The 20,712-nt window shown below is 41.4% G+C and overlaps 1 protein-coding gene across 1 annotated transcript; it reads right to left on the bottom strand.

Annotated features, from left to right (window-relative positions):
• Positions 1-511: 511 nt before the first annotated feature.
• On the bottom strand, positions 512-1,812 carry LOC132636171 (uncharacterized). Its single transcript, XM_060352891.1, has 2 exons — positions 736-1,812; positions 512-641 (listed from the first exon to the last, which is right to left on the bottom strand). Exons 1-2 carry the CDS (start codon positions 1,754-1,756, stop codon positions 637-639), a joined length of 1,026 nt encoding a protein of 341 aa, XP_060208874.1. The 5' UTR covers positions 1,757-1,812; the 3' UTR covers positions 512-636.
• Between the last annotated feature and the right edge of the window lie 18,900 nt (positions 1,813-20,712).

Below are 20,712 nucleotides of genomic sequence, written 5' to 3'. Positions count from 1 at the left end.
GCGAGCCGTCTTTCTTCCTCACAAATAATACCGGAGCTCCCCAGGGTGACGCACTAGGCCGAATGAAACCCTTCTCCAATAAATCTCTCAGCTGCTCTTTCAATTCTTTCAATTCTGCAGGTGCCATTCTGTACGGAGGAATAGAGATAGGCTGAGTGTCTGGCAACAGATCAATAGAAAACTCTATCTCCCGTTCGGGAGGAAGACCCGGAAGCTCATCTGGGAATACATCTACAAATTCATTAACCACTGGGACTGACTGAAGAGTCGGTGCCTCTGCCTCTAAATCATGAACACGGACCAGATGATAAATATACCCCTTTCTGATCATTTTCTCAGCCTTGAGGTATGAAATAAACTTACCCCTCGGCGATACTGTATTACCTGCCCACTCTATAACTGGCTCCCCTGGGAATTGGAATCGGACTATCTTCTTTTGACAATCAACATTAGCATAGCAAGAAGCTAGCCAATCCATACCCATAATCACGTCAAACTCGATCATATCTAACTCTACCAAATCCGCCTTAGTGCAGCGGCCACAGATAATCACGGAACAATCTCTATAAATCTGACTGGCTATAACAGAATCCCCTACTGGTGTAGCTACCTCAAAAGGCTCTATCGGTTCGGATTCTATCCTAATTTTATCAGCAACGAGTGGAGATATAAATGATAATGTAGAACCAGGATCAATCAATGCATACACATCACGAGAGAAAACCAGTAATATACCTGTGACGACATTAGGCGAAGCCTCCTGGTCCTGTCTGCTGGCTAAGGCATAAATGCGGTTCGAAGGACCGCTAGAACCCGAAGCTCCGCCACGACCCCTGCCGCGGCCTGCTGGTGCTGGAGTACCTCGCCCCGCAGGGCGCATCGCCACCGAGGCTGAAGATGAACCACCGGCTGACCCGGTAGACTGAGCTGAACTGCCTGTACCACCTCTAGCCGGACAGTCTCTCATATGATGGCCCTGACGGCCGCACACAAAGCATGCACCCGTAGCTCGGAAACACTCTCCCGGGTGCTGTCTCCCACAATAGGAACACAAAGGTCTGGGTGGCCTCATCTGACTGCTGGAACCTCTGTCCAACTGTGAACCTGAAGCCCTAGAGCTCGGGCCTGCCCCTGAATATCCGGCACCCTCAGATCTCCTGCCGATAAACTGTGGGGGTGTACCCCGGCCTGACGGAGGAGGATGTCTGCCTGACTGCTGCTGCTGAGGCTGTCCGCCTCGAGAATCTCCAGAATAACCTGCGAATCTGGCCCTCTTGGGCGGCCTCCTGTCCCGATCTCTGCTAGAATAATCAGCTCTATGTCGGTCCTCCATACCCAGGGCATAAGCCTGTAGTCGGGCAATATCCATGTCTGCCTGCAATGCCACCGCCATACAGCCATCAATCAAATAGCGGTCTAACCCCATCACGTATCTGTGCATCCGATCGGCCATATCTGCTACTATGGCAGGTGCATACCGGGCCAAAGAATCAAACTCCATATTATACTCACGGACGCTCCGACCCCTCTGCTGCAGATGCAAAAATCGGTCAACCCGCGCCCGCCGTAACTCTGGGGGCAAAAAGTGGTGAGTGAAAGCAGTCACGAACTCGTCCCAAGTAGCTGGGGTAGCACCCTCACCCCTGGATAGCTCCCAGGACTCATACCAGTGAGCAACAACATCCCGTAGTCTATGCGAAGCCAACTCAACAGACTCAGTCTCTGAAGCCCTGACCAAATCTAATAAGCGCCGCATCCCCCGAATAAAGTCATGGGGGTCCTCGTCGGGCTTAGACCCGTAAAACTCTAGAGGGCCATATAATAGAAACTCTCGAACCCTCAGGCTGTCACGCCTATCGTCATCATCATCATCTCTCCGCCCGCGTCAGCGAGCCTGTCCCGCTACCAGAGTGGTCAATAACTGCACAGCCTCTCTCAGTGTCCTGTCCTCCGCCCCTGGCTGAGGAGCTGGAGGCGCGGGAGCTGAAGCCCCTGGAGCTAATGGTGAAGCTGCTCCAGACTCCTCTGACGATGAAGACGTAGCAGAGTCGGCTGGCCGGGACGTAATATCACGCATCATCTGAGCAAGGGTCCGAGTACCCTTCTGAGCCCGGCTGGTCTCTCCTACTACGCCCTTTTTCTTCTGGGCGGCCGTCGCCTTTTTCGGAGGCATCACTGAAAGAAAAACAACAACAGATCAAAACAGAATCATCCTAATAGCACAGTTCTATCGCACGATCTAAGATCAGAAGAAAAGACAACATCCTAAATGTCCTGTAGCCTCCTGTTTATAGATGTGGTGCACAACACACCGATAAACAAGACTCTACTAGACACGATCTGTGGACACTCCGAGGACAAACCGCTTTGATACCACTTTTGTCACGACCCAACCCCGTAGGCCGTGACTAGTGCCCGATCTGGGCACCCGAACCCATCTATCAAATATTATCTCAAATTCTATCAACTCATTCTAGTATATGGCGGAAGCCGACAAGACTTTATTTCAAATTTAGGTAATTTCCAGAAAATTTCGGCAGAGTTTCCTTTGTTTTACGGACTATCCAATATACCCTGCACGCAGAAAATACCAACAAAAGCCACACAGGGCTAACCAAGCAATATATAAACATATGCGGACCGGCCGCCTCGGCGTATATGATCGCCCAAACAACATATGCGGGCCGGCCGCCTCGGCGTATGGGATCGCCCAAACGACATGTACATACATCCATACAGAAAGACCCTAACCCACAAACATGTCCACAGACCTCTAAACAGACCGACATAATCATATGACGGGACAGGGCCCCGCCGTACCCATGAACGAATATATACAAATGCACTAATAAATATATATACCAAAAGTATAAGCTCCGGAAAGAGAGGAGCACTCCGAATAGCAGAAAGGGTGTCCTAAACAGGTGGATCACCAGGCTGTGCGTCTGTACCTGCGGGCATGAAACGCAGCCCCCGGAGAAGGGGGTCAGTACGAAATATGTACTGAGTATGCAAAGCAGAAGGTACAGAAATAAATCTGAATAATAATCGAATCAGATATATAGAAAATAATACATATCAAAATGTTTATTTCCAAAGTATAAATTATGCATAGGGCACTGGAAAATGTGGTCGCCCGCCTGTCGATGGCGCCACAACACAGCATAACACCAGAAAGTTTCAAATCTCCGAATCCCCGTCACACATCACAACACAGCATAACGCCAAACACAGCATAACGCCAAACATAAGTGGAACCCGGCCCTCGAGCGAGGAGCACGGTGAACCATAAACACAGCATAACACCGGAATGTATCAAAAAGCGCACGACAACAGAACCGGCCCGGGAACCGGCGAACGATATCATAGTAGGCATGAGCAGAGTAGTGAGGAATCATATGCATAAAATCATTATTATAAATCCGAAGGATAAGTAAAATAGTCATATTCGAAATCGGAATAATAATTATCACTTTTTGATTCAAAGTTGTCGAATTTACATAAAGGGCGTCGCGGGACCCACGGACGAGTATAGACCCGAACTGAGCCCGCCTATGAAAAACATACCCATTATACATCAAGCAAACTCCTATAAAAATTATTGGAGCGATCCGAGCCTCTATGCGAAAAATATGGCATTCAGAGATTACAAAATTCCTTAAAGTGAACATTTTCTATGCGAATTTCGGAAAGCGATTAGTTCAAATACATCATGGTTCATATTTCATAAAAACATACATAAGAGTGCCAAAGAATATATATATGGATCATAACATGCTCGGATCTCGAATTTGGAATTCCCTTAAAGCTCTAATCTAGCCTATGTGAAACTAAGGCATGCCAAAAGAAGGAAGGTTGCTTTACATACCTCAAACGCTCTCCAATATGATCCAACTCAAGCTAAGTCCAAACTATGATTCGGGCTGCCCACGATCTAAAAATAAGCCATAAAATGCCAAATATTAGCTAAAAGACTCTTTGGGCATTAAATTGTTCTTCACCTTACAATGATCATAATCAAATAACTAGGCATTAATTCATAATTTCAATCACAACACAACAACACCCATTTACACGGCTCAAGCTCCACATACACAACTCACCTCCAACATTTCATATTTCATGATTTTCCTCCATTATAACATACTACAACATGGATATAACCTTCATAACGCAAAAACAAAATCAAATCTTACCTTTTCTTCTTCAACTTTACAATAGCCTAGGGTTTGCAATTGGATACAATGAATGGTTAGATGACCCAAACAACTCTTCCACGCTACTTAGGGACTTCAATATAGTGGGTTAACACCAAGAAATTAATTTTTGAAGGCAAAGAAATGGGGGTTGGTTTTCTTGCTCCTAGCCGTGAGCTCCCCCTTGGTTCTTCCACTTTTGTTTTGTTTTTTTTTTTTTTTTTGCTAAGTATAGAATGGTGAGGAGATGACTTAAGGTCATCTTTTTAAGTCCCCATAATATCTCTTATGGTTTGTGGCCCACACAATGTGGTGGACCAATTAAAATTGAACACCATTTGTGTGGGCCAACCATGGAAATTGTGAATAATTTTTATCACTTTTGGTCCCAAATTTTCCTAATTGTTCCATACCAATAAATTCATGCACCACATATATCTCAAAATAAAATCGAAGGTGAAGAATCCCGACTTTGTATCCCGAAATAATTTTTTTGTCCTTAACTTATCATAATTAAATCCGGATTATTCCACTGTACAAAAATACGGGTTCTAACACAATCCCAGAAAGCTTCGAACCTCTGTAGGCATTGTAGGCCTTGGCCAAGTCTTCATAGCCTCAATTTTCTGAATATTTACCCCAATGCCGTCAGCTGAGATAATATGGCCCAGAAAAGTTACATAATCCAACCAGAACTCACATTTTGAAAATTTGGCATATAGCTCCTGAGTCCGAAGAATCCCAAGGGCAATACACAAATGATCTGCGTGCTCTATTTCTGACCGAGAATATACCAAAATGTCATCAATGAACACGATTACAAATAGATCCAAGAAAGGTCTGAACACATTATTCATCAAATTCATGAACACTGTCGGAGCGTTAGTCAACCCAAATGACATTACCCGAAATTCATAATGACCGTATTTAGTTCCGAAAGCCATTTTCGGAATGTCTTCTTCCTTGGCCCTCACTTGGTGATATCCTGACCTTAGATCTATCTTGGAAAACCACTTAGCACCTTATAATTGATCAAACAAATCATCGATTATCGGAAGCGGATATTTATTCTTTATCGTCACCTTTTTCAACTGCCTATAGTCAATGCGCATTTGTAGGGAGCCATCTTTCTTTCTTACGAACAAGACAGGTGCTCCCTATGGTGATGAACTGGGCCTAATAAATCCCTTCTCGAGCAAATCCTTCAGTTGTGCCTTTAACTCATTCAATTCTGCTAGAGCCATTCTGTAAGGAGGAATAAATATGGGTTCGGTGTCCGGTAACACATCAATAGTAAAATCAATCTCCCATTCCGGTGAAAGACCTGGAAGTTCTTCTTGAAATACATCCGAAAATTCACTTACTACCGGGACGGATTGAAGAGTCGGCGACTTTGCTTCAGTGTCATGAACTCGGACTAGATGATAAATGTAGCCTTTAGCAATCATCTTTCTTACCTTGAGATAGGAGATAAACCTACCCCTTGGAGACACTGTATTACCTTTCCACTCAAGCACTGGTTCTCCCAGGAATTTGAATCGGACCATCTTTGTTCTGTAATCCACATTAGCATAACAAGAGGCCAACCAATCTATGCCCATAGTCACATCAAAATCCAACATTTCCAGCTCAATCAAATCAGCTATAGTCTGACGATCACATACCAGAATCGCACTATTTTTGTATACTTGTCTAGTTATTACTGGATCACCAACCGGAGTAGATACCTCAAAAGGTTTGATTGGCTCAGGTTTCACCCCAATGTGACTAGCAATATAAGGAGTGATATACAACAAGGTAGAACCCGAATCAATGAATGCATAAACATCATAAGAGAATACAGTCAATATAGCTGTAACGACATCAGGGAAGGACTCAAGTTCCTGTCGTCCTGCTAAAGCATAAATACGGGACTGCTGAGGGCCACTCGAACTAGATGCTCCCCCTCTGCCCCTACCATGGCTTGCTGAAATCTGGGGAGTTTGCCCTACAGGGCGCACATATGAAGAAGAACCTGCTACTAATCCTGTAGGTTGAGCCCTAACTCTGCCACCCATCGAGGGACAATCACGCATCATATGCCCAGTCTGACCACAGGCATAGCAAGCATCCGAGCCTCGGCGACACTGACCTGAATGTAGTCTACCACACTGGTAACATCGCGATACCGGTGGTCTCTTCTGACTAGAATCACCTCCAAACTGAGGGCCCGAGACCTTCAAACTCTGACCTGGACCAGAACAAATGAGGCGATCAAATCTTCTGCCCGCGAATTGAGGAGGCGCACTAGCTGTGGACTAGCTTGAATATCTGGAGTGTTGTTGCCGCTAGACCCCTCTATACTCACTACTAGCACCGGTAAATATGGCTCTCTTACTATGCCCTCTGTCCATATCATGCTCACCCCGTTGCGGCTGCTGTTGCTCTTCTAAATTTTGAGCGTGAGCCTGAATACGGGAGATGTCCAACCCCTCCTGTAGTGAAGCTGTCAAGCAATCTTTGATCAAATGTGGCCTTGGCCACTCATAAATTGACGCACTTGGTCCCCCATGTCGGCCACCATGGTGGGAGCATACCGGGCCAATGAATTGAAACGAAGAATATACTCTCGAGCACTCATATTTCCTAGTTTTAGATCCAAAAACCTGTCATCTCGGGCCCTTCGAACCTCGGGTGGCAAATAGTGGCGAAGGAATACATCTACAAATTCCCGCCAAATCAGGAGAGGTGCATTTTCCTTTCTCGAAGATATCCAATTATTATACCATAGAACGGCGACATCCCGTGTTACACCCCGAAAAAAAAATCCCGTTAACGTACAGTGAATAGACCAACAAAGGGCACGATGTATACGATGTTTTGATAGTTAAGGAATAACAATTGATGGTCCTAAATGAGGTTTCAAAACATTTGAGGTAGGAGACTAAAGGTTTTATGGAAAGCAAGGCATATGTTGTGTGTTGGGCCGAATTTACGAGTATTGAACTAATGATGACTTAATGATATTTTGGAGAGGAGTTATAATGTCCCTTAGATTGTTAACAAGGTGTTAAAAAGTATCAAGAAGGTTCTATAAGGATTCGGGATCAAGCGAAGTGACGAGAATAAAAGTCGGAGAAGAGACAGATTATACGACCAATTATATGGTTCGTATAATATTATACGGTCCGTATAATGGTCCGCAGAATCGTCACAGTGGAAGTCCCTCAGTGATGAGATTATACGGTCACTTATACGGACCGTATAATGTGCTGTATAATGGTCACAGAAGTGAGATGTTGATGGGGTGATTTCGCGATCATTTATACGGATCGTATAAAATTATACGGACCATATAATGTGCTGCATAATTGACACAGAAAGGGATGGTTGCTGAATCGATTTCACGGTCAGTTATACGGACCGTATAATTGTCCGTATAATGATGTCGAGATAGATTTTTAATTTATAAAAGAACACCCCAAGTTAATTTAATTCATTTCATTTTTCTTCTCCACAACTCAAGACCTCTCTAGAACCTTCCACACTTTTTATATACAAGAACCTAAGAGAAATTAATGATCAACTTCATCAAATCAAGAGAAACAAGTGCAAGAAACTCACTAGGGTTCATCTAAGGCAAGATATCTCATGGGAAGTGGAACTAGGGTTTTTCTCAAGTGAATTATTTCCACTTAAAGCTCATTCTCACACTATCAAAGGTAAGTTTTATGGTATTTTCATGTTATTTAAGGTGTTGAAAAGTTGAAACACTTGGATTGTAGGAGGATATAGGAAATGGGTCATGGATGTGGGAATAGTGCCATTTTTGAGTAGTAGTTTGGAGTGAATCATGAATATTGATATGTTATGATTGTAATTACGCTATGAATGATATTAAGAGCATGAGAGAAACATTAGATGAGAATGAATGTAATGTTGTATTATGATCATGATTCTGGATGACCTTGAGAGGAAATTGTGGGGATTGGATAATGATGAATTTAACAAAATTTATTGGTGATGATATTATGAATGTTATTGTTGACATTTGGGAGTTGATATACGATATGGAGAAAGTATTAGAAACAAAGGAAATTGTTACACTGCGAAAAAATTTTCGTTGATGCACAGAGAAAAGACTAATGAAGAGCACGAAGTATACGGTATTTCGATAAGCAAGGAATGACATTTGATGACCCTAATTAAGATTTCAAAGATATTCGAGAAAGGGGGAGAAAGTTTCCAAGAGAAGGCAAGGCGTACGATAGGTATCGAAAAGGAATTACGAGTAACAAGTTAACGAGGATTTAATAATGCTTTGGAGGAGAGTTATAACGTCCCTTAGATGGTTAATGAGGTGGTAAACAAGTGCTAAGAAGGTTCCATAAGGTTGGAGATCAAACGAGTCGACGAGGACGAATTTCGGATCACTGGGGATTATACGGCCAAACATACTGGCCGTATAAAACATATGGTCCGTATGTTGGACCGTATAATCAACCCAGAATGACTCAATTCACTAGACCAAACATACGGCCCGTATAAAATGTACGGACCGTATGTTGGTCCGTATATCTTGGTCGGGATAGATTTCATGATTTATATAGGGGACCCAAGTTCATGTTAATTCATTCCCATTTCACTCCTCTTCTCTCTGGAACTCTCTAGAACATTCCACCCACAAGAAACCAAGAGAAATCTATTCTCAACTACATCAAACCCACAAAATCAAGTGTATGAAACCTAATAAAGTTCATCTACACCAAGAAAACTCAAGGGAAGTGAGTTAGGGTTTTGGTGCAAGAAGATAAGTTCCACTCAAGTGTTGCTCATCCATCATAAAAGGTGAGTTTTATATCATTCTTGATTGTTTAAGGTGTTGAAAGTTAAAAACACTTAGATTGTAGAAAGATATAGAAAATGGGTCATGAATGTGTGAATAGTGTCATGATGAGTAGTAGTTTGAGGTGAATTATGAATATTGGTATGTTTCTCATCTATCATAAAAGGTGAGTTTTATGATCATTCTTGATTGTTTAAGGTGTTGAAAGTTAAAAACACTTAGATTGTAGAAAGATATAGAAAATGGGTCATGAATGTGTGAATAGTGTCATGATGAGTAGTAGTTTGAGGTGAATTATGAATATTGGTATGTTGTGATTATAAGTCCGCTAACTATGACCTATTGGTGTTGCTTGTCGTATACACTCACCTTATATACTAATTCCTTCAAGGTGAGGCAAAACACCTATGAATGCTCCATAATGTAATCGGGGGGTTCTCGACCGTATGTCACCCCGATATTGTTAAAGATCGTCTATAAGCTCTAATGCACGTCCTACGATCAAGTCCCGAATAGTCACGAGTCTATGTTTATAAAGGATTTCACATGAGATAAAGGTAAGAGATATGACATAGATACAAGGATGGTAATGATGAGCCTAAGTCTAGCAATCATAAAGTCTATTATACGATATTTATGCGAAGTTCATGTTACAAATATGATATGATTTTCGTAGATTGTTTGTTAAATTCAAATGTATGCTTTAATGAAAGATTATGATAAGCTTAAGAGATGTATGTGATGGCAATGATGATGATGAGATATGCCGAGCCTTGTCATGAGGTATGTGACATTGTCGAGCCACTACGTGGCCGAATACAGAAGACATGTATGTGATATTGTCGAGCCACTACGTGGCCGAATACGGAAGACATGTATGTGATATTGTCAAACAACTACGTGGCCGAATACAGATAATGTTTTATGTGTATGAGCAGATACGGTACTACAATGATGAATTATAGGACATAATGATGTATACGCTATGATGGTTCATGTATGACGATTATGTATATATATGATATATGTATGAAATGTATTCAACCTTAACGGCCGCGCAGGTTTTGCTTCCATCTTATGACTTACGATTTCTCTATCATGTTTATTTCATTCATGCCTTACATACTCAGTATAATATTCGTACTGACGTCCATTTTCTTTGGACGCTGCGTTCATGCCCACAGGAAGACGGCGCAGACCTATAGGAGCTACTAGCAGATTTACAGGAGCACTCCATTATTCCGGAGGTGCTAATTGAGTTTATCCTTTTATGTATATATATATATATATATAGGAGCACTCCATTATTCCGGAGGTGCTAATTGAGTTTATCCTTTTATGTATATATATATATATATATATATATATATATATATATATATATATATATATATATATATATATATGCATATGTATTTTGGGCACGACGGGATCTTGTCCCGTCCACATGTCTAGTACTCTAGTAGAGGCTCGTAGATACATATGTGTGGGTAGTATGGTCTCACGATGCTACTGTGGTGTATATATTATTATTTTGATAGCCGAAGGGCTTATGTATATAAAATTAATTATGTTTTCAAATAAAAAATAGTTGTCTTATGATTAAGAGTATATGAATGGTAAAGGAGTGTAAAATGACTATGACGAGTAAGGAAATGAGTGGTGCTCGGTGGTTAGCCCCGGGTACCCGTCACGGCCCATAGTCGGGACTCGTATGTTGGTCCGTATATCTTGGTCGGAACAGATTTCATGATTTATATAGGGGACCCAAGTTCATTTTATTTCATTCCCATTTCACTCCTCTTCTCTCTAGAACTCTCTAGAACATTCCACCCATAAGAAACCACGAGAAATCTATGCTAAACTACATCAAACCCACAAAATCAAGTGTATAAAACCTAATAAAGTTCATCTACACCAAGAAAACTCAAGGGAAGTGAGTTAGGGTTTTGGTGCAAGAAGAGAAGTTCCACTCAAGTGTTGCTCATCCATCATAAAAGGTGAGTTTTATGATCATTCTTGATTGTTTAAGTCGTTGAAAGTTAAAAACACTTGGATTGTAGAAAGATATAGAAAATGGGTCATGAATGTGTGAATAGTGTCATGATGAGTAGTAGTTTGAGGTGAATTATGAATATTGGTATGTTGTGATTATAAGTCCGCTAAAAATGATGTTTAGAACATGGAATAAGTATTATATGTGAGAAAATGCAATAATGAACTATGACCATGATTATGGAGAAATTGGAGTGAAATTGTGAAATGCGAATAATGTGGGTGAATGATGATTGTTGCTTGTGATATTGTGAATGTTGTGATGGATGTTGGGAGTTGATGATATGTAAAATGAGGAAAGTTGTATAAAAAATGGAAGTGCTGCCCAATTTTCCCTAGAAATGGTAACACGTTCTTATACTCGTTTAACTACTGTTAATATGAACTCTCTTGAAGGTAAGGACGCGAGCATTGAGGGAGAACGATCAAGCGGTAGAATAGCTAAAGGAAAAGGTATGTAAGGCTAGTCCTTTCTTTCTAAGGCATGAATTCTATGATATGATATTCCCTCCTTCTTCTTGATTTTTCCTTTGTATCGAAAACTATGAGTCTACGATCATAAAGAACTTCATACAAGATAAAGAAAAGAGACACGTTACGAGCATGACGATATTGGCGATGAATCTAATTCTAGGAGTCCCTAAGCTCATGAATGAAAATCCTACGAAGATGGTGATCCTTATAGGATTCCTATGATGTCATTTCCCCTACCTCTCCATGACTTTTTTTCATTCCGGGAACTATGAGTCAACATTGATAGAGATCTTCTTATAAGATAAAGATAAGGAATATGTCATAAGACTGATAATAATGATGATAAGATGAAGCCTAGAGATTCTAAGCAAGGAACGATGTCTATAAAGCTAATGATCCTTACGTAATTTTTTAGGATATTATGTTCGTTACATTTCCATGGCTTTCTTATATTCCGGAACAAAGAGTCTATGTTTATAAATAGCCACGTGAGATAAAGATAAGAGACATGTTATGAGCACGATAATGAAGATGATAAGCTTAAGTCCAAAGGTTCTAGATCTCCTGGTATAATGTTTCTACAAAGCTGACGACATTAACTATGACCTATTGATGTTGCTTGTCGTATACACTCACCTTATATACTAATTCCTTCAAGGTGAGGCAGAACACCTATGAATTCTCCATAATGTAATCGGTAGGTTCTCGACCGTATGTCACCCCCGATATTGTTAAATATCGTCTATAAGCTCTAATGCACGTCCTACGATCAATGTCCCGAATAGTCCCGAGTCTATGTTTATAGAGGATTTCACATGAGATAAAGGTAAGAGATATGCCATAGATACAAGGATGGTAATGATGAGCCTAAGTCTAGCAATTATAAAGTATATTATACGATATTTATGTGAAGTTCATGTTACGAAAATGATATTATTTTCATAGATTGTTTGTTAAATTCAAATGTATGCTTTAATGAAAGATTACGATAAGCTTAATAGATGTATGTGATGGAAATGATGATGATGAGATATGCCGAGCCTTGTTATGAGGTATGTGACATTGTCGAGCCACTACGTGGCCGAATACGGAAGACATGTATGTGATATTGTCAAGCCACTACGTGGCCGAATACGTATATTGTCGAGCCACTACGTGGCCGAATATGGATGACGTCGATAATGTTTTATGTGTATGAGCAGATACGGTACTACAATGATGAATTATATGACATAATGAAGTATACGCTATGATGATTCATGTACGACGATTATGTATATATATGATATATGTATGAAATGTATTCAACCTTAACGGTCGCGTAGGTTTTGCTTCCATCTTATGACTTATGATTTCTCTATCATGTTTATTTCATTCATGCCTTACATACTCAGTACAATATTCTTACTGACGTCCGTTTTCTTTGGACGTTGTGTTCATGCCCACAGGTAGATAGGAAGACGGCGGAGACCTATTGAAACTACCAGCAGATTTACAGGAGCACTCCATTATTTCGGAGGTTCGGAGGTGCTAATTGAGTTTATCCTTTTGTGTGTGTGTGTGTATATATATATATATATATATATATATATATATATATATATATATATATATATATGTATGTATGTATGTATATGTATTTTGGGCACGACCTGGTCTTGTCCCGTCCACATGTCTAGTACTCTAGTAGAGGCTCGTAGATACATATGTGTGGGTAGTATGGTCTCACGATGCTACTATGGTGTATATATTATTATTTTGATAGCTGAAGGGCTTATGTATATAAAATTAATTATGTTTTCAAATGAAAATAGTTGTCTTATGACTATGAGTATATGAATGGTAAAGGAGTGTATAATGACTATGACGAGTAAGGAAATGAGTGGTGCTTGGTGGTTAGCCCCGGGTACCCATCACGGCCCCTAGTCGGGTCGTGACAGAAATGCTGCTCAATTTTCTCTAGCTTTAGTAAGCACGTTCTTATAATTGTTTTGCTAATGTTAATACGAACTCCCTTGAAGATAAAGACGTGAGCATTGAAGGAGAACGATCAAGCGGTAGAATAGCTAAAGGAAAAGGTATGTGAGGCTAGTCCTTTCTTTCTAAGGAATGAATCTTATGGCATGATTTTCTCTCCTTCTCCATGAATTTCCTACATTCCGAAAAAACTAAGAGCCTGTGTTCATGAATTGCTATATGACATAAAGATAAGAGATACGTTATGAGCATGAAAACGATGATGAGAAGCTTAAGCCTAAAGATTCTATAATCCATGATATGATGTTAGCTACGATCCATTGATGTTGTTCATTGTATACACTCACCTTATTTGCTAATTCCTTCAAGGTGAGGCAGAATGGTTATGAATGCTCCATAATGGAATCGGGGGTTCACGACCTTATGTCACCCCGATAAAGTATAGCTATCTATGAGTTTTATGCATGCATTATGACGAGTACATGATGATGAGATTACACCGTGCCTATATGGACGGGCAGACACCGCTAAGGCAACAGCGTATACACCATGTCTAGGTGGCATGGGCAGACACCCTGGACACGGGCTAATGATTATCACACCGTACCTATGTGGTCGGGCAGCTTATACATATATGCATACATGATATGATGATGATTATGAAGTAAGTCAACATGCATTATTCTTTTATAATTGATAGTCAGTTACAGGTTGCTCCTCATTTGATACCTCCTTATTCCATTGATGTATTGTTATTGTTGATGCCTTACATACTCAGTACAATGTTCCAACTGACGTCCTTTCTTCTTGGACGCTGTGTTCATGCCCACAGGTAGACAGGGAGACGGTGCAGATCTATAGGATCTATCAGTAGATTTACAGGAGCACTCCATTATTCCGGAGGTGCTATTTGATTTATTATTTTTTGTACATATTCGGGCATGGCGGGGTCCTGTCCCGTCCTCATTTCTAGTACTCTAGTAGAGGCTCGCAGATACGTATGTGTGGGTAGTATGGTCTTATGAAGTCCTTATTGTATATATTATTTTGATATCCGAGGTGGCTTATGTTTATAAATGTATATGTGCTTCAAATTGTAAATGGTTTTCCTTACGACTAGAAATGTGGAGCAATAGATAAATGCAGAATAAGTATGATAATTAGCAATATGCGTTATGCTCGGTAGTCAGCTACGGGTACCCGTCATGGCCCCCTAGTTGGGTCATGACAAAAGTGGTATCAGAGTAGTTCAGTCATGGGAAGTGTCTACGAGCCGTGTCTAGTAGAGTCTTCTTTATGGTGTGTTGCGCGCCACACTAATAAACAAGAGGCTACGGGGCATTTAGGAAAGATGACCATTCTTCTTCTTATGAGATCGTGCGATAGAGCTGTATTATAAGATTATCTCCTCCTTAATAGTATGCTATGATTTTAGAAATGCCGCCAAAGGGAAAAGCTACAGCCGCCCAGAAGGGCAAGACTACGATGAAAAGGAGGATAGAAAGAGAGCCGCCAATGAATGTAGAAGATGGAGAATCACATAATGAGGCTCCATCTAATACTTCTCCCACTCCGCCTATTATAGAAGAACAGGAAGGGGCATCAGCTCCAGCTCATATGCCTCCAGTTCCTCCACCAGCTACTTCGGGTCAACAAGTGACCGAGGCTATTCATCTATTGACGCAGTTAGTTACCGCCCAGGCACAGCGGCAGATGATGGAATTCGAGTTGGTACTCAGAAAATTAAAGCTGTGAAGACTTGGCCAAGGCCTACGACGCCCACAGAAGTCCGTAGTTTTTTGGGATTGGCAGGTTACTATAGAAGGTTCATAGAAGCATTTTCCTCAATTTCGGCCCCATTGACGAAGCTAACCCAAAAGTCAACTAAGTTTCAATGGAATGATGCTTGTTAGCGTAGCTTTCAAGAATTGAAAGATAGGTTGACTTCAGCTTCAGTCTTAACTGTCACGACCCGGCTAGGGGCCGCGACGGGTACCCGGGGCTAACTACCGAGCACCGCTCTTCTTAATACTCAATTACTCATTAAATACTCCTTTCAGAATTTATAGACGAAACATGTGAAGATCATACTTTACAAGAAACATACTTGTTTTACATACATTTGCCATACGACTATCAAAATAGTATATACATATAGTAACATCTTGTGGAACCATCTAACCCACACTGCGCATCTACGAGCCTCTACTGACATGCTATACAATGGACGGAACAAGACTCCGTCATGCCCCAAAATGGATATATATATATATATATATATATGTACGTATACACAAAATAAATCACAAGCACCTCCGAACAATGGAGTGCTCTCAACAGCTGACTGCCCCTATGGCTCTGGATCTAGCTCGTCTCCCTGTCTACCTGTGGGCATGAACACAGCGTCCAAAGAAAAGGACGTCAGTACGAACATTGTACTGAGTATGAGAGGCATAAATAATGAAGAGAGAAACAACAACAACATAATGAACATCAAAGTTAACATGTGAAGTTGAATCATAATCATAGGAAGGATGATACATGCTGTCTTACTCATACTCTTTATCATATCACGTATACATATCATGCAAGCTGCCCGTCCATGTCGGGACTATGTGATCACCAATAATATAAGCCCGCGTCCAGGCCTCCCGCGTCCGGGGTACCATCTCGTGCCGCCCACTAGTGGTGTCTGCCCATGCCCGAGAGGGTCATGGTGTATCCGTGTAGCCGCCCGCCGAAGCGGTGTCTGCCCGGCCAACTAGGCGCGGTGTAAATGCAATCATGACATGCTTAACATAAAATACTTATCATCATATACTTTTAAAACATGCTTATATTATCATAATACATGCGTGAGCTCATGATCATTTGTGCTCTACCGGGGTGACATAGGGTCGTGATCCCCCGATCTCTTTATGGAGCAATTTCCGACATTCTGCCTCACCTCGAAGGAATTAGTACATGAGGTGAGTGTAGACAATGAGGACATAATCATCGCTTTAGCGTTATCATATCATATCTATTAGCTCATGGAAAGAAGGGGATTTTATGCTATGGGATTCATGCCATTTGAAGAAAGGGACTAGCCTCACATACCTTGGTCGCTTAGCTAGAATACCGTTCACTTGTTCTTCTGCAATATCGCGTCGTTACCTTCATAAGGGAATTCGAATTATCGTTAGTTAGTGGACTATAAGAACGCGTCGCTAAATTCTAAGGAAACTTGGGCAGCACTTCCTTTGTTTATTCTACATTTCCGATCGTCTATATCAATTCCCAACATTCACAATAATACCCACAACATTACCACCAACAACCATCATTCATATCGACTCATCACATTTCACCATTTTCCTCCAATTTTTCCATAATTTCCTACCTAGCTTATCATCGTGTTTTCACACCTCTAATACTTATTTCATGGTTAAATCATCATTTCTAGCATATTCATAACCTTAACACTTCAACTTATATGATTCAATTCCATCATCACTCAATGGTGGCACTATTCACCCATTCAAGACCCATTTTTCTATGTCTTTCTACAATTCAAGCTTTTCCTATGCTTCTAACACTTAAATAACTTAATAAGGTCATGAAACATACCTTGGATGGTGATTGAACAACCCTTGAGTTGAAATGCTTCACTCAAACAAAACCCTAGTTCCTCCTTCTAGGAATTTCTTGACTCAAATAATCCCTTTTGATGTGTTCTTGCACTAGGTTATGGTGAATTGATGAATTTGATCTTAGATTTCTACTTGTGTTCTTGGTTTGGAAGAGTGGAAGGTTCTAGAGAGAGAGAGGATCGTGTAGTAGAAAGTGGGAATGAAGAAAATGAGACTTGGATCATATTTTATAAAATTCACTTCAGTCCCGATGTCATTATACGGTTCGTTATACGGTCCGTATAACTGGCCGTAAAATGGACCCAGAGATCACCCCTTTCTGTAACCATTTGACGGGCCGTATAATCGTTATACGGTCTGTATAATTCACCATAAAATCGACCTTCTTTCAACCTCATTCTGTGACACTTTGACGATTCATTTTACGGACCGTCGAACCGTTATACGGTCCGTATAGTACACCGTATAACTCACCCTTCAGCCAGCCTCTTCTGTGACACTTCTACGGTCCGTATAATGAACCGTAAAACACTTTTACGGTCCGTATAATGGACCGTATACTCCTAGTTCACTGAAGCTTATTTTCTTGACTTGGTTTCATTTCCGATCCTTATGGAACCTTCGTAAAAGTTGTTCAACTCCTCGATACCAATCTACGAGACCTTATTACTTGCCTTCAAAACGCCACACACATATTTTATCCTTATTAGCCTATTTTGCACATGCTAACGGAAAATTTCCGGGGTGTAACATTCTTCCCCCCTTTTGGAACATTCGTCCTCGAATGTTAAACACTCGAGATTCTACAGAAATTTCGCCAGAGTTTCCTCTGTAATCTGGCACTATTTACCTGTCACAGCAACCCATAATATCATTTCCCCACATGGCTATATTACAATATCAATACATCTATGGTCACACACGACCAAAATCATAGAAATAAAGCGTACATACCTCAATTCGTCGTTGCTTCATGTCTAGTCTCTTCTGGGATTTGAAACAATTGGTGGTACTTGGACTTCATCTTTTCTTCCGCTTCCCAAGTCATTTCTTCTCGATTATTGTTCCGCCATAGAACTTTGACTGATGCTACCTCTTTGTTCCGAAGCCTTCTCACTTGTCTGTCTAGAATAGCAACAGGTACCTCTTCGTATGTTAGCTTTTCTGTCACTTGCACATCTTCTACCGGAACAATCCTTGTGGGGTCCCCAATACACTTGCGGAGCATCGAAACATGAAATACTGGATGAACTGATTCAAGCTCCGAAGGCAATTTCAATTCATAAGCTACTTGACCCACTTTACGAACGATTTCGTAGGGTCCGATATACCTGGGACTTAGTTTCCCTTTCTTGCCAAATCTCATCACTCCCTTCATTGGTGACACTTTCAAAAACACCCAATCACCAATTTGAAATTCCAGGTCTCGTCGGCGATTGTCTGCATAAGACTTTTGGCGACTTTGGGCTGTTAGCAATCGATCCCGAATAATCTTGACTTTTTCGACCGCTTGTTGAATCAGGTCGGGACCTATTAATTGTGACTCTCCTATTTCAAACCAGCCAACTGGAGATCTGCATTTTCTTCCGTACAAAGCTTCATATGGAGCCATTTGAATACCGGAATGGTAGCTATTGTTGTAAGAAAACTCAATGAGGGGTAGATGCTCATCCCAACTACCACCATAATCCAGCACGCATGGTCGTAGCATATCTTCCAGGGTCTGAATAGTACGCTCGGCCTGCCCGTCGGTCTGTGGGTGAAATGCCGTACTAAATTTGACTTGGGTACCTAGGCCCTCTTGAAACGACTTCCAAAACTTGGCTGTGAACTGTGCCCCTCTGTCCGTAATAATGGCTAAAGGAATCCCATGGAGTCGCACAATTTCCTTTAGATATAAGCGGGCATAATCTTCCGCCGAGTACGTAGTTCTGACTGGGAGGAAATGAGCTGATTTCGTGAGCCTGTCCACGATAACCCATATAGAATCATACTTCCCTCGTGAACGGGGTAATCCTACAACAAAATCCATATTGACGGTTTCCCATTTCCACATAGGGATTTCCATGGCTTGTAACAACCCTCCTGGCTTCTGATGTTCTGCTTTTACCTGCTGGCAATTTGGGCACTGCGCTACAAATTTTGCTACATCCCTCTTCATGCCATCCCACCAGTATATTAGTTTGAGGTCATGATACATCTTAGTTGCAACTGGATGGATAGAATACCGGGAATGATGTGCTTCCTCTAAGATCCGTTGGCGCAAATTTGCCACATCCGGCACACATAGCCTGCTTTGATATCGTAGAACCCCATCAATGGAAACTTCAAATGGAGACTTTTCCTTCTCACAAGATAGGTCTCGGTAACGGCTTAGTTGAGAATCTTCATATTGTCGTTCCTTCACTTCTGCATTTAAAGATGAAACTGTGGGGTCATTAATGCTGATACTTACTTTACTCGAATCAATTGCACGCACTCCAAGTTTGGCTAATCGATAAAGCTCACGGACCATTTCTTCCTTTTCTGAGGGAATTCCACATAAACTACCCATCGATCGACGGCTAAGCGCGTCGGCTACCACATTTGCTTTTCCGGGGTGGTACAGGATATTTACATCATAGTCCTTCAACAATTCTAACCACCGTCTCTGTCGCAGATTCAACTCCTTCTGCTTAAAGATGTGTTGGAGACTCCTGTGATATGTATATATATCGACGTGCACTCCATACAAGTAATGCCTCCACATTTTCAAAGCGTGAATAACTGCAGCCAATTCGAGATCATGAGTTGGGTAATTCTGTTCATGTTTACGCAGTTGTCTCAAGGCATATGCAATAACCTTGCCATGCTGCATTAATACACACCCTAATCCCATGTCGGAAGCATCACAATATACCACATAGCCATCTGGTCCTTCGGGAAGTGTTAACACTGGGGCGGAAGTCAACCTGCCTTTCAATTCTTGGAAACTGCGCTCACAAGCGTCGTTCCATTGAAATTTTTGCCGACTTTTGAGTTAACTTCGTCAAGGGAGCTGAAATGGAGGAAAACCCCTCTACGAATCTCCTATAGTATCCTGCCAAACCCAGGAAACTACGGACTTCTGTCGGTGTCGTAGGCCTTGGCCAAGTCTTCACAGCCTCAATTTTCTGAGTGTCGACTCGGATGCCATCACCTGAAATAATATGGCCTAAAAATGCCACAGATTTAAGCCAAAACTCGCACTTTGAGAACTTTGCATATAATTCTCGGGCTCGGAGAACGCCAAGGATAATCCTTAAATGGTCTGCATGTTCTGATTCTGTGCGAGAATACACCAAGATGTCATCGATGAATACTATCACGAAGAGATCCAAAAATGGTCTGAACACATTATTCATCAAGTTCATGAACACTGCCGGCACATTTGTTAACCCAAACGACATTACTCGGAACTCATAATGGCCATATCTCGTCCTGAAGGCAGTCTTGGGGATATCTGCTTCCCTGATTCTCACCTGATGATAACCCGATCGCAAATCTATCTTAGAGAACCATTTAGCGCCTTGCA

Source organism: Lycium barbarum, chromosome 4 (genome assembly GCF_019175385.1).
Source record: "Lycium barbarum isolate Lr01 chromosome 4, ASM1917538v2, whole genome shotgun sequence".
NCBI lineage: Eukaryota > Viridiplantae > Streptophyta > Magnoliopsida > Solanales > Solanaceae > Lycium > Lycium barbarum.
This window is presented reverse-complemented; position numbering and strand designations above follow the sequence as displayed.